General features: G+C 38.5%; 1 protein-coding gene across 3 annotated transcripts in view; it reads right to left on the minus strand.

The window, feature by feature from the left end:
* LOC103149368 (GRAM domain-containing protein 4-like) overlaps window positions 1–12569 on the minus strand; it is a 28162-nt gene extending 15593 nt beyond the window's left edge. For all 3 annotated transcript variants that reach the window (XM_007568478.2, XM_016679868.1, XM_016679867.1), the window contains exons 1-9: window positions 12415–12569; window positions 4439–4669; window positions 4247–4352; window positions 2902–3022; window positions 2761–2828; window positions 2518–2650; window positions 2376–2401; window positions 1990–2081; window positions 441–532 (exon numbers count right to left, since the gene is read on the minus strand). In XM_007568478.2, coding sequence (XP_007568540.1) covers window positions 441–532; window positions 1990–2081; window positions 2376–2401; window positions 2518–2650; window positions 2761–2828; window positions 2902–3022; window positions 4247–4352; window positions 4439–4624 — 824 coding nt within the window. In that variant the 5' untranslated portion in view covers window positions 4625–4669; window positions 12415–12569. The remainder of the gene's footprint in view (window positions 1–440; window positions 533–1989; window positions 2082–2375; window positions 2402–2517; window positions 2651–2760; window positions 2829–2901; window positions 3023–4246; window positions 4353–4438; window positions 4670–12414) is intronic.
* Window positions 12570–12571: the final 2 nt, after the last annotated feature.

Raw genomic sequence — 12571 nt, forward strand, 5'->3', positions numbered from 1 at the left:
GTTAAACAATAAATCTATATATATATATATATATATATATAAAATAAATACTTAAGAGTTAGGAAATGTGCTTGTGTAGTTTCTTATGGAACGACTCTTTTTAATTCTCTGTGGATAAAAACAGTAACGTTGGTTATGTATTGTAACCAACGAATATTAGCTGCGAATATTACTATGCGCACCATTCAGGGCGCACCACATCCTGAGGGAGACCGAGCCCACTAGCGATAGCCTTAAAGGACGAAGTCTATGCGAAATAGAACCACTAAAGTGTCAGTACTAAAACAATTTTTTTAACCAAGATTTTATTTGATCTTACGGAATTGCTGAAGTAAAGTTTCTGTTCTGAATAAGAGCATGACTTGCAGTTTAACACAAAGTTTTTTTTTTGTCTGGGTCTGCCTTTAAATATGAGTGGTTGAATGTGCTGGGGAGCTCACCTGGAAATAAGATAATTCAGGGAAAGGCGGAGAATTGCGAAGAACAGGAACATGGGGATGGCCCAGCCATGCCACGCTGCATACATGTACACCTGTCAATACACACAGCCAGTGTTTCTGTAAGGCACCATCTTAAAAGTTTCTCCAGAATGGTTCACCAACTGCCATTATACAACTGACTGGCTTTAAGTCTACTGTGCTATGCTGTAATTTGGGCATAATTTAAATTAAATGACATCAGACTTATACAGCTGACTTATAAAGTTCAAAGTTGCTTTACAATGAAATCGGTCATTCCCATTCACACAAACATTGACACACTGATGATTGTAACCACAGCTGAGAGCTGGTATGCAACATCATCAACCCTCTGACCAACACCAGCAGGAAAGGTGGATGAAGTCTATAGCCCCAAGGACACAACAACAGAGACGTACGAGACACGGGCTCAAACTAGCAACCCACTGATTACAGGACAGATTCCTACCTCCATTGCTACCATATACACATGCTGCTGTATGTGGATGGATCTGACTGTACGATCGGACGGGAATTCAGTTTAATTTTGACCAAATTCTATTCCATATAACAAAATATGAAGTGCACCTGTTTGTCAGGATCCCTGCCCCTACTAATGAAAACAATACAAAAGCCCAATCCTGCCACTCACATGTTCCATGCAAGAAGTAGCTTTAATTGATTAAAACACCTTTCACCAAATTGTTATGTTACCTGCAAGGTTTGTGGACAGCTTTAAATGGGAATTCTTTTCATACTCAGTCATAATGGCAGGAATCACAAATACTAGTTGTTCTTTCTTCAGATTCACCCACCTGAGCTATGAATCGCTACAGCTATATAAAAGGAGCTCTTGGCAGTTGTTCATCAACAGATACAAGGCTACAAATGTGCACAGTGTGAGTAGGGCTGGACAACACATCAATAACAATTTATATCACCATAGGCAAGAGATTAATATCAATAAAAAATACGTCCAATAGAATTTTCAGTAATTTCACTGAACTTAAATTCAGAACTGCACAGCATTCTGGAGGATGTAGGAAGGGGAATGACTTTAGCTGCTCAGTCTCTCAATGCCAGCTAAGTAAGGTTGGCATCAACTAACTCACACACTCTTTGGTTACCTAGCAACAACCTGTTGAGTAACTTGGACAGCAGCAATTTCGGGTCTCATAACTGCTTAAAAGTAAAAAATAATGGCATAGAGTGAATAGAGGAGAACAACAGCTCGAGAGGAAGTTGCGAATAAAAAGCAGGAAAGGTCACGAGTATCTGGCAGTATTACACATATTAAAAAAAAAAAAAAACAACTAATCAATAATTATCAATATCCATTGATAAGAAACCTTTATAGCATGATACATTTTTCAACTACTGTATATCACCCAGCCCTAACTGTCAGGTTTGCATTAGATAATTACTAATTATATATTTTAATATATTTCATGCCTGGACACTGTTACTATTATTTAATAGATGTGTGTGGTGCTTAGTGGAACAAGGAGACATTGTCTGTGTATGGACTTACAATGAAGGCAATGGCAGACGTGTACACAGAGTACCAGCTGGATAAGGCAGACAGGTTCCTCATGAAGTTTGTCACAGGTCTGAACCCTCGTTCTAAAATCACAAGGTCAGGCAGACCATCATATCAGACTCATCTTTCTTGCTGTTAATTTTTGTGGAAAGAAAATGTTGTACAGCAAAGCATCTGGGGGGTTGTGTAACCAAAAGTACTCAAAAGGATCTGTATGTGGGGTTCCACAGGGATCCATCAAGGGACCTCTAATGTTTATTATTTTTTATCTTTCAGCAAGCATATTATTTTTTCTCCTATATAAAAATAATACTCTACCATACTTATAATTATCCGCAGAAAAGAGTACACACAAGATCAAAGACAAAAATACTCACTGAAGCGTCTCATGTTTTCAGTCAGCCTGAGGATCAATTACAACAGATCAGATCAACTTTTGATTTAAAATAAATACAACTTTCATTAGAACCTTTTCACTCTAAATGCTCCTCTCAGAGACATGTCTAGCATTTTCCTTACCTCCTTGCACTTAGTGGCTCCTCCGTCTCCACAGTTGTCTCCTCTGGCTGGAAGCGGAAGTCTTCAATGTAAACTCCAAAACGATTGTAAAGCCATTTCAGGAAGCTGTTGTATACAGTCTCTTTATGTTTTTCTAACAAAATAAGAGGTTTGATTCAGTGATTACAAAAACTGATTGGGAAATTTATTTTTTTCAGACTTAAACAATATGAAAAAGACAAAGCAAGGAGTGGGTGTTCTAACCTGTACTGCTGCTTAGAGAAGGTTGAGGGGATGGAGGTTTTGGTGACTGAGATGGAAAATCCTCAACTCTGATGAGATAGATAAAATGTCAGTCAAGAAATAAAGGAAAATTGGATTGGAAAGTCTTGTAAAGCAACCCACCCTAATTTTATGGCATCATTGACTTTCTGTTCCAGCTCAATGCGTTTGCATCGTTCCTTCTCCAGTTCCTGTTTAAGTGAATCTATGTGGGACTCATCCTTCAGTTTCCTCAGCTCCTCCTCTGAAAGAGTGACGAGTCACAATGAAGACAAAAAAAAACCTACTCCTAGAAAACTCTTTTTTTCTCCAAATGCCTTATAATTAATGAGAAAAATCAATTGTTAACATGCAAGTGAAAGGTGAAGTATCATATGTTTTTATGTAGAACATTGAGAGTAAACCTGATTTCTCTCCCAGTTAGGATTTATTAACAAGTTTCATGTGCTGTGAGGAAGAGATGGACCGAGAATCTAGCAAATTACAAAACGAGCAAACTCAAGTTATAGTAAATTAGCCAACACCTTGTAGACTTAGGAGCAATAACTCTTAGTATTCTATTTCTGAATGTATTCTTGCAAAGTGTGGAGTGTGTGTTGCACAGGAGACTGAAGGTTAAGTTTAGGGCTAGATATGCACCGCTAATGGTGAGGTTTTAGGATAAGGGCCAGGGGTAGAAATGAATATAACATGAATGGAAATCAATTCAAAGTCCTTTTGAAGATAGAAAGAGGTAATGTGTGTGTGTGCCCGTGCATGCCAATGTGAAACACAATGAGGACTGCAGTGTTATAAATAGCTGCTGGAGCATTACATAAAGAAGGCAAATATTGACAGATTATGCAGCATGCAGTTGTATTGTGGGATGAGTTTCTTTTATGTGATCTGATCATTGAGGCAGCAGCATTGGTACAAAATAATTATGGACAGCTTGAAGAGAGAAGTGACTTATTTTTTTGTATTTGTGCATTACGACCCAACAGTAAAATACTGCAATTAAGTGATGACTAATTACAAATTAAAAGAGTCCTTTTGGGGGTAGTGGTGGAAACAGATGGGCTTTAACAGTGTTTATGTGACAGACCAACAAAGAACTGAATAACTGTAATGTGGTAGGAAAATTATGCCGTTTTCAAAAATGTTCACAAATAAAAATCTAACAGGTGTGCCATGCTTTGTACATCTGCTACAACATATCGCAACACATATCACCTTCAACAGGGCCAAATCTGTCATTACATACCTATCTGTAGTCACTGGATGTTACTAAGGGTTGTCAGAGCACAGGAGTGCCTTATACAAATGAATACCATACTTTCTGACATCTTTGCATTATTCACCCTCCATTGTACAATTCTAAACTACTTTGTATTATTGTGCCTTAAAAATCCCAATAAAATACTCTGTTGTTTAAAACTCAGAATATCAATACTTTTGTATGGCTCAGTAAAGGGCACAATATACTCACGTAAGAAGTGTTTTTCTAACAAAGCGATTTCTAGAAGTCCTTTCACCTCATTCAAATCAGTCTTTGGCTCTTCTTGGACACCTGCCAGAAATGATCCAGGACCAGCCTTTGGCAAACAAACACAAAATAAGCAATGTAACATGAGTTTTATCTTTGGATCAAAGGCAAAAGTTTTGTCCTGTGTTCCTGCACCTGGGCTTCCGTCTGCTGTTCTAACTCAGGTTCCCTCAGCTCTTCTTGCTCCTTGGGCAAGAAGCGTGTTTTCATCACGACGTCGTCGCTGCATTCTGTGTCCGATGTGTTGGGCGACTCGGTCGGGTCAAGGAACTCGTCTCGTCTTTGGCTCCGAAACCGGATTTTGTCGAGACGCCTCAGCATGTTGGTTGCCGCAGGTTCTGGTCTCTATCGGAACATGATGAATACCTGAGCAGCCAAAACAAGAAGGATGGGCAAACAAGACAGCTTAAGAAGGAGGAAGATTTTGTCTTCAACTTGGTATCTTGATATGCAATTCAGTGACATTGAGATGTTTCAGATCAAAGACATTTTACCAAACAAAGCTGGACTTATGTAAAAACTGACACACCCAACCTAACTGTTCCATCCTCATACTGGAATCAAGCAGTACGATAAATATCCATGAATCTTTTACTCACTGTTCTTTACACAATGCTGTGTTATCCAACATGTTTGAGGTCATATAACATCATATCAATTGGATTTAAACTTGGTCTTAGACTAGGCCACGGGAGCCCAAACTTTTTGGGACCAAGATCTACTTTTTCTTTCACTAGCTGGCTGAGATCTATCTCATGACATGAAGACATAAAAATTGTAAATTAAACTATATTAACTTATTTTATCAGTTATAGCAGAAATAATGAAGTGATAGAAAACCTAATGCAAGTTCTTCCTCAGTGAGATTCTAACACTGGGAGGAGGTGGTTTCTCAATCAGAAGCTGTTTGCAAACCTGACGCCAGCAGATGTCAGTCAGTTATGGTAGATCTGAACTTTGGTTTGATGACCTTAATATGAAAAACTACAGACTGATAGGAGGAGCCAAAGAGCACTGTAAAAGTAAAGGCAAATCTATTGAAGTTGGTATATAATTAATTTACTTTCACATCGCAGTAGAAGCCATTTGTTTGTTAAAACTTAATGAAATATATTTGTCCTATTTGATGTTTGCTGTGAATACTCACAAACGAACGAGGTTGTCCAAGTTTGTTGTTTATTAAACGTTCAGAAACTACAGCGGTTGTAATGCGCCACAGCAAAGGTAAAACAACCCGAACACGTGATTAGCTCAAAACTACTCGTGCCTTTTTACTCTCTCTCTCTCCCTCTCTCTCGTTTAAGCACACCCGTTGCCGTGGCAACCACCTGCGCCCCGCAAGCCGAGCAGAGATTACGTTAAAAACATAACATTCAATCTGTTACATATCAGGTTTCCAGGCTTGATATTTATTTCTCGATTATTAAGCCTCTCATGAACACAGCGGTGGTTGAGTAGCTAATTTAAACTCCTGCTCTGCTAGTCAGTCGGTCACCTTTTTTGTTAATGGAACCGAAACGCACCGAATTGCGCAGCACCTTGTTAAAACAATAATTACTGAGATTATTAATTTTAACACGTTTCGTTGATTTATTTTTTTAGTAGTATTCTTTAATGACGCTACAAACGTTTAGGATCGAATATTTTGATAAGCCTGTCAGAAGAGGAAGTGCTGGTCTCAGCGTCCTGGTGGCGTTCAGTGTGTCTACTGCTGAGACTGACTCAAAATCTTCCTACTATCGACGTATTGAGCACCCCTGGACTAGGCTATTACAACAATTTTTTTCTTTGAGCCATTCAGAGGCAACCTGATCCATGCTTTGGATCAGTGTTCGGCTGCATAACCCAAGTGAGCCTCATTTCAAGGTCACACACTAATGAACAGGCATTCTTCTGCCACAGCGCAGAATTAATGGTCTCATCCACTAAATGCTGAAAAGCAGCACCAGAACATCACACTATGTTTTATTGCTGTGTTGGTTACACTCTAGATGTTAAGGAATTAACATCTTTCAAAAAGTCCTACTTTTGTTTTGTTGGTCCACAGAATAGTTTTACCAACACTCTTGATTGATCATTAAAATTTGTTAAACGTGAGATGCACATTTGTGTTTTTGGTCAAAAGCAATACAGTTGAATAATAAATTTACTCATTGTAGGGCTTGGGTAGTTGATCTGAACACCCTGTTCAAATCAACAAAGCTTCTGAGACCATAGAAAGCATCCCTAACAATGTAGAAAAATGAATCAAAGAACAAATTAATGGGGAAATGTTTTTTGTTTTTACAGCAGATTTTTGTTTCACTCAAAGAAAAAAAATCAGCCACCAGCAGCAATAAGTGACGAGCAATTCAGACAATATTCTGTTAAATGACAGAATGGCTTTTTGGGCACTTACACAATGCAAGCAATGATTTGTTAATCTTACCATGTCACTTTTTGTCACATTTATTTGTGTAATTTTAAAAAAGGCTAGTTTAACTGGACTATATATGCTCCTAACATGAAGCAGGAGTAGCCATATATGTTTACTGTGGTGAAAACATATATTTGCAAATACAAGACACTCTTGTAAAAGTTACATATCGTGTCTGCAACTTTAAACACAAATTGATTTACGCTTTTGGTAAATAAACTTAAAAGGATGTTCATAGGTGTTATGAACAGTGTACTGCTGAAATACCAAATTCTCTAACTACATTACCTGGAATGATGTCACTTTGGGTGTGATCTCACACCTAGCACTGAGTTGTAAATTCTGAAGTAACTGGAACGTAGCATACGTTGAGCCTGAACTTTTATTTTTGTAGCAGCTGATATGAGGACGAAAGGAAACACTAAAAAAAAAAAAAAAAAAAACTCAGAAAGAAATTGCTTTTGCTTCTAACCGTTTCCCTATCTCTCATATGAGTCTCTTTTTTTATCCAACTACTTAGGAAATGTATTTATTCAAGGAAAGTCAGATCTCAACACAATGACCCATACAAATAAGGACTTAGACACAGTGTCAGAGGAAGAAGAAACTGCTTTTGTTTGATACAGGAGGAGAAAAGGTTTTATCATCGCCTCTCTGGGCTCAGACTGAGTTGAGTGTATTGAGAGGAAAACTGTGAAATAACTTCATCACAGTCTGATGAGGCAGAGGAAGGTTGCTTATAGTCTAGAGGAATGAAGGTGTGGTGAGCCTTAACACTTACTGAGCTGTCTAACAGGTCTGGCTGACATAACAATTAATGCCTGAACAAGACTGAACAGAAGCCACTTTCAGACATGCACACAGAGTGTGACCCACAGTATCAGTGTTATGCATCGACCCATCCTTTCCTGGTGTTTTTGTATGACCAGGTGCAACAGCAGTACCAAACCTAGTAGCATTCCGCCCTGCTGCAGTCACGGTACTGGACAGTCAACCAGCTGCATTAGATAAGTCTGCGCTTCCCCAGGGCGGTCAGGTGGCTGCTGCCTGTGTTTTGTGGTGCTACCTTGGCATCTGTCTCCACTTCCTCAACATAAGCAACAACACACATCAGTAGGGTGTAGAGATGTTGAATGAAGGGTCTTGGTATGGTGTTGTTAGCATGGGTAACTGGACCATTAATATGGCACAGAAAGCATCTTGAAGACCAAAATGCACAATACAATAATAAAGAAATTGGCAGCATCACAGTGATTGATGCTTTCTTCAGCAGGGAGATGAAAAACTGATGGAGCTCAACTAAAGACAATACTTGGGGGGTGGGGGGGAATCCTGTTAGTTGCTGCAGAAGAGTTTAAATTAGTCGGTGCACCTCTTACAGATGAATATTTCCTCCTGCATCCATTATTGTTGTTGAGTAAGATTTTTAACACTGTCGAGAGAGATTATCAGAATTGCAATATTGGGCTGCGTGTGTTTGCAGGGACATTGGGAAAAATATCATTATTTATGTGTTTAAATTGTCCTCATAAACCTAGAATCCCTCACATGAACACAGAATAAAACAGCAGAAAAAAAAAACACAAACAATAAATTGTTGAGGAGACACATTTTCCATTTTGTGCAACACCCAGGTCTGTTTGCCAGTTTGAGATTTCATATAAAACGGTATATAAACAGATTTTAAAGCCAAAAATGATCAAATGTTTCAAGTCATACAAATGGAACAAATACAGAGGAACATCACTCAACTAACCTTATTGTTGACAACAAGTAAAGCAAAGATTGTAGCGCAAGTTCTGCTTTTAACATCTTTTCACTCTGTAGCCTCTCTAAGAGGTGTTGGTCTGCTTACTTAGTTTTTGTTATGTGTAACATAAGAAGACTGTCACCAGTCTTAAATGCTGTGGTTATATAAGTGTGCAGCAGTGTGCATGTGAGCAGATAAAAGAGACAGAGGAAAGGCACATAATCACATATCAATAACAAAATGAATTGGATACTTTATAAAACCCATGATGATCCCAGGGACAAACAAACAAACAAACAATCTTCTACTGCACTCCAATGTGAACACACAAGGTCCACTTTTCCTCTCCATCCGTCACATTGTACATGTTGAAGATCACTTATAGGCCAAGAATGATCCAAAAATGTTAAAACAGCTTTCACCTTGCACACTGCTCTGCCCTGTAGGAATGGATGCTCTTTGATGCAATAATTCCATTGACACTCATCATGAAACTGCTTTTCAATCCAACTGGGATTTTGATTCTTGACAGACATACGGCAGGCATTACTGTCTTCTATACACTAGAGCTCTCCAGTGGTATGAGCTATGCCCCCTGCTGTGCATGCTTCAACTTTGATTGAACAGCCAAATGTAAATCAAACATCATAATTACACTAGCAGATGTTAACACAAGTTCTGGCTGCATGTCAGGTAGTGATGATTCCTTCTACAGAATCATGATGGCAGGAAAACAAGCTGCTGCTAAGGTTAAGGAAATCACTGAGAACCACAGGCTACTGTGGACAGGAGAACATGCAGCGACTGAGGAGTCTCAGCACAGACTCTAGAAAACTAACACACAGATTTCTACTACTGGTGCACTGACAGTATTCTAACAAACCGTAATCCAAACTGGTACAGTTAAGGACCAGGTCTGCAAAGTTCTGCAGAAACATTACTGCCAGCCACCAGGGATTTCTAAGCCTTTTGAGATGGCACATATCTGGCAGTGATGGCACAGGTCAGCGATCATCTGTGTCTTCTTTCTACAGCTGTAGAAAGAAGACACAGATGATCTCTGTGTCTAAGAAGACACTACATCTGTGTCTTCTTTCTACAGCTGTAGAAAGAAGACACAGATGATCTCTGACCTGTGCCATCACTGCCAGATATTACTCACCCTCTAAACCAGTGTTTCTCAACCCTGGTCCTTAGCACCCCCCTGCTCTGCATGTTTTAGATGTGTCTCTATTCCAGAACAGCTGATTCAAATGATTGCATGACCATCAAGTACTGCAGAAGCCTGTTAATCACCTAGAGATACAATTCAGGTGTGTGGCAGAAGGGAAACACCTAAAACATGCAGGACAGGGGAGCATGAGGACCAGGGTTGAGAAACACTGCTCTAAACATTAGAGACCATACACCAGGGGTGTCAAACTCATTTTCGTTTTGGGCCAAATCAAGATAATGAATCCTCTTAAAGGGCCGGTTGCACCAGAATGTATTAATAAAACCTGTTAAACTTTTAAAAATATCAATGGATTCTTAAAATTAAATATTATTGTTGAACATCTTTTCAGTCACTCCAGGTTTCATGATTCTTTTTGTGATTTTTTTCCCAATAAAAATCAAAGTGTTTATGGTACTAATTTGGAAATATTTGTGATATTTCAGCTTATTTATGACAGTAAATGCAACTTTTTATTACTTGCTGTATAGGTCATGGATCTTTCATCAATTAAGACTGAGGCAGCTGTTTAGTACAAGTAAGAAAGTTATGGACAATTTCTGAGAAAAATTTGCAATAAACTCCCAATTATGTATTAGGGCAAAAAGTGTGGGGATTTTGCATGAATTTCCATGATAATTATCAAGAAACTGGAGGGACTGATTGATATAATTAGGCAGAAACCAGATCAAAACTGCATTCATTTGATTGATAACATGATATTTAAGCACACTTAGTGTTAAGTTTACAATATAGAGGGCCACATAAAAAGTTATGGCGGACCGGATTTGGCCCACAGGCCTCGACTTTGACACATGTGCCTCATACAACCAATTTAACAATATTCTCTTATGTGAAACCTGAACTCCTTCAAAGTGTGCCACAGTCTCTTGTCTTATTTAAACTTGGGTGAAGTTTCAGTTTCTTTGACAATATGACACTGTGGTATATGAGAAAACTGCAACAATTGAAACTATGTTACTCGACCTAAAATGTCTCAACACCTAAAGGTGCAGAACATAGCATCTTCTTCACTTTCACAGCTTTAGCTGAAGAAGCTTGAGAGACTTCAAAACACCGCTTTAGCTCTGACGAAAATACTCATGTTTACATCCAAAGCATAATGGGATTTTCAACCTTTAGACATGTATTTGTGAAACAAGTTAAAGTTCTTGTTGAAAACACTGTAGTGTCCACCTGTCTTGGTTTCAGTGGTGTGAAAATAAGGTGGAACAGAATGAATGGCATTGGAAGGCCAGTATTAATCATTTTATATCACATTTTTAGTGCTTTCTATTAATGTGGCCTGACCTGGATAAGCAGCAGAAAAGTCAATGGATTAACCCATTTAGATGGTGATTATGATTTATTGCAACACGGTATAGAGTACTTCTGTGCTTGCTGTGTCTGAATGTGGTATTGTTACATTATAGTGTTGAGATTTTATAAGAACCTCTGTGTTAAGGTTTGACCATAAGCTAAAAGGAAAATTTGTCTTTTCCAATAGACTTGTTGCCACGTGCATTAGGGCTCCCTATCAGAAACACATCCATCTTCTCCTTGGAGGGAGAGTCACTGTTCGCAAAGCTAGCTAAACTAACATAAACAAAACGATTAATAACACCTAGAGAGCGTCATCACGATCTAAACAAAGCAGAACAATCCTAAATACCAACGCCACCTTAGCCATAGACGGCTCACCCTGCTCCACAGGACTGGGAGAAGTTCCTTTACTCAGACTTAATCACTACTACAAAAACAAGTCTATTTTTACTTTGGCTATTCATTTATTGTTATAACACTTCAGCTTTATTACAGCAGGTTGAAGGGAATTCATGGTTGTCAACATGAGGAAAGATTCAAGTAGAATTCAGTGAAAACTTTTCTTCAATATTTGCTTACTAATTGTAAAATTTTACTCTGGTATTTGATAAATATGAAAATGAATGATTCAAACCCAGACTGCATCATCCTACACTAACTACACGTTCTTTAAAACACGGTTTGCAATAATTGTAAAAACAGGGAAAAAAAAGTTATTAAAGTCTTTTCTTGTTCTCTTATACATCTCACTTGCTGGTGTGAACTTATTGTTATACCTTAATAACTAATACTAAATTAGGAATGTCTTAAAACCATCTTAAAAGACAATCTTTGGATTCTGTGCTCTAATATTTTTGCTCTGACTCTGGGTCAGTTCACCCCTTTGGCATTTTGCACCCCTATTTTGCAAAATGTTGCTAATGCCTTAGTTTCATACTTGTAAGCAAAGCTTTTCTACGCATATGCATAAATCATTGCATATTAGTTTTTCCCTCTTTTCTAAGTATTACAAACAACGGAGAAAGTCAGAGAAAATGCTCTAAATTTACTCTTTAACTGTAGTTCCTGAAATCTCTGTTTCTCTATTTCCATGTATATAGTTTTGCTCCCTTATCGACCCAGCTAACCGAGAAAGATGACAAAAAAAACAAAACATTTTTTTTATATATAAAAACGAACAATATTTGCAGGTCTTTTTTGTTTGTTTACAGACTCTTTACGTCACCAGAAGGCCACCCCCTATTAAACTTAGTGAAAGCCAATCAGCTGTGGGCGATCTAAGCCCCGAAGGAGCTAAAGGAGCCCAGTCAGTCCACAGGGTCCGGGTCGGACACACCCGAACAGGTTACCGAATCAAATAGAATGGTGTTAGTGCAGAAAGGTATGAATAAAATAGATATTTTTCTTACCAGAAAGCCGAAGATAAAATAAACTTTCCCACTCTCGTGGGCTTTCCAAGCCCACTAAAAACAAGGTCAGACCCGCTTCTCAGGCTCTCCGAACTAGAACAACTGTTGTGAGAACCGCTCCGAACTTGAATCCGTCCTCTGTCCCGAAAACGAATCC

The sequence above is a fragment of the Poecilia formosa genome, unplaced genomic scaffold (assembly GCF_000485575.1).
Source record: "Poecilia formosa unplaced genomic scaffold, Poecilia_formosa-5.1.2 Scaffold224, whole genome shotgun sequence".
Lineage (NCBI taxonomy): Eukaryota > Metazoa > Chordata > Actinopteri > Cyprinodontiformes > Poeciliidae > Poecilia > Poecilia formosa.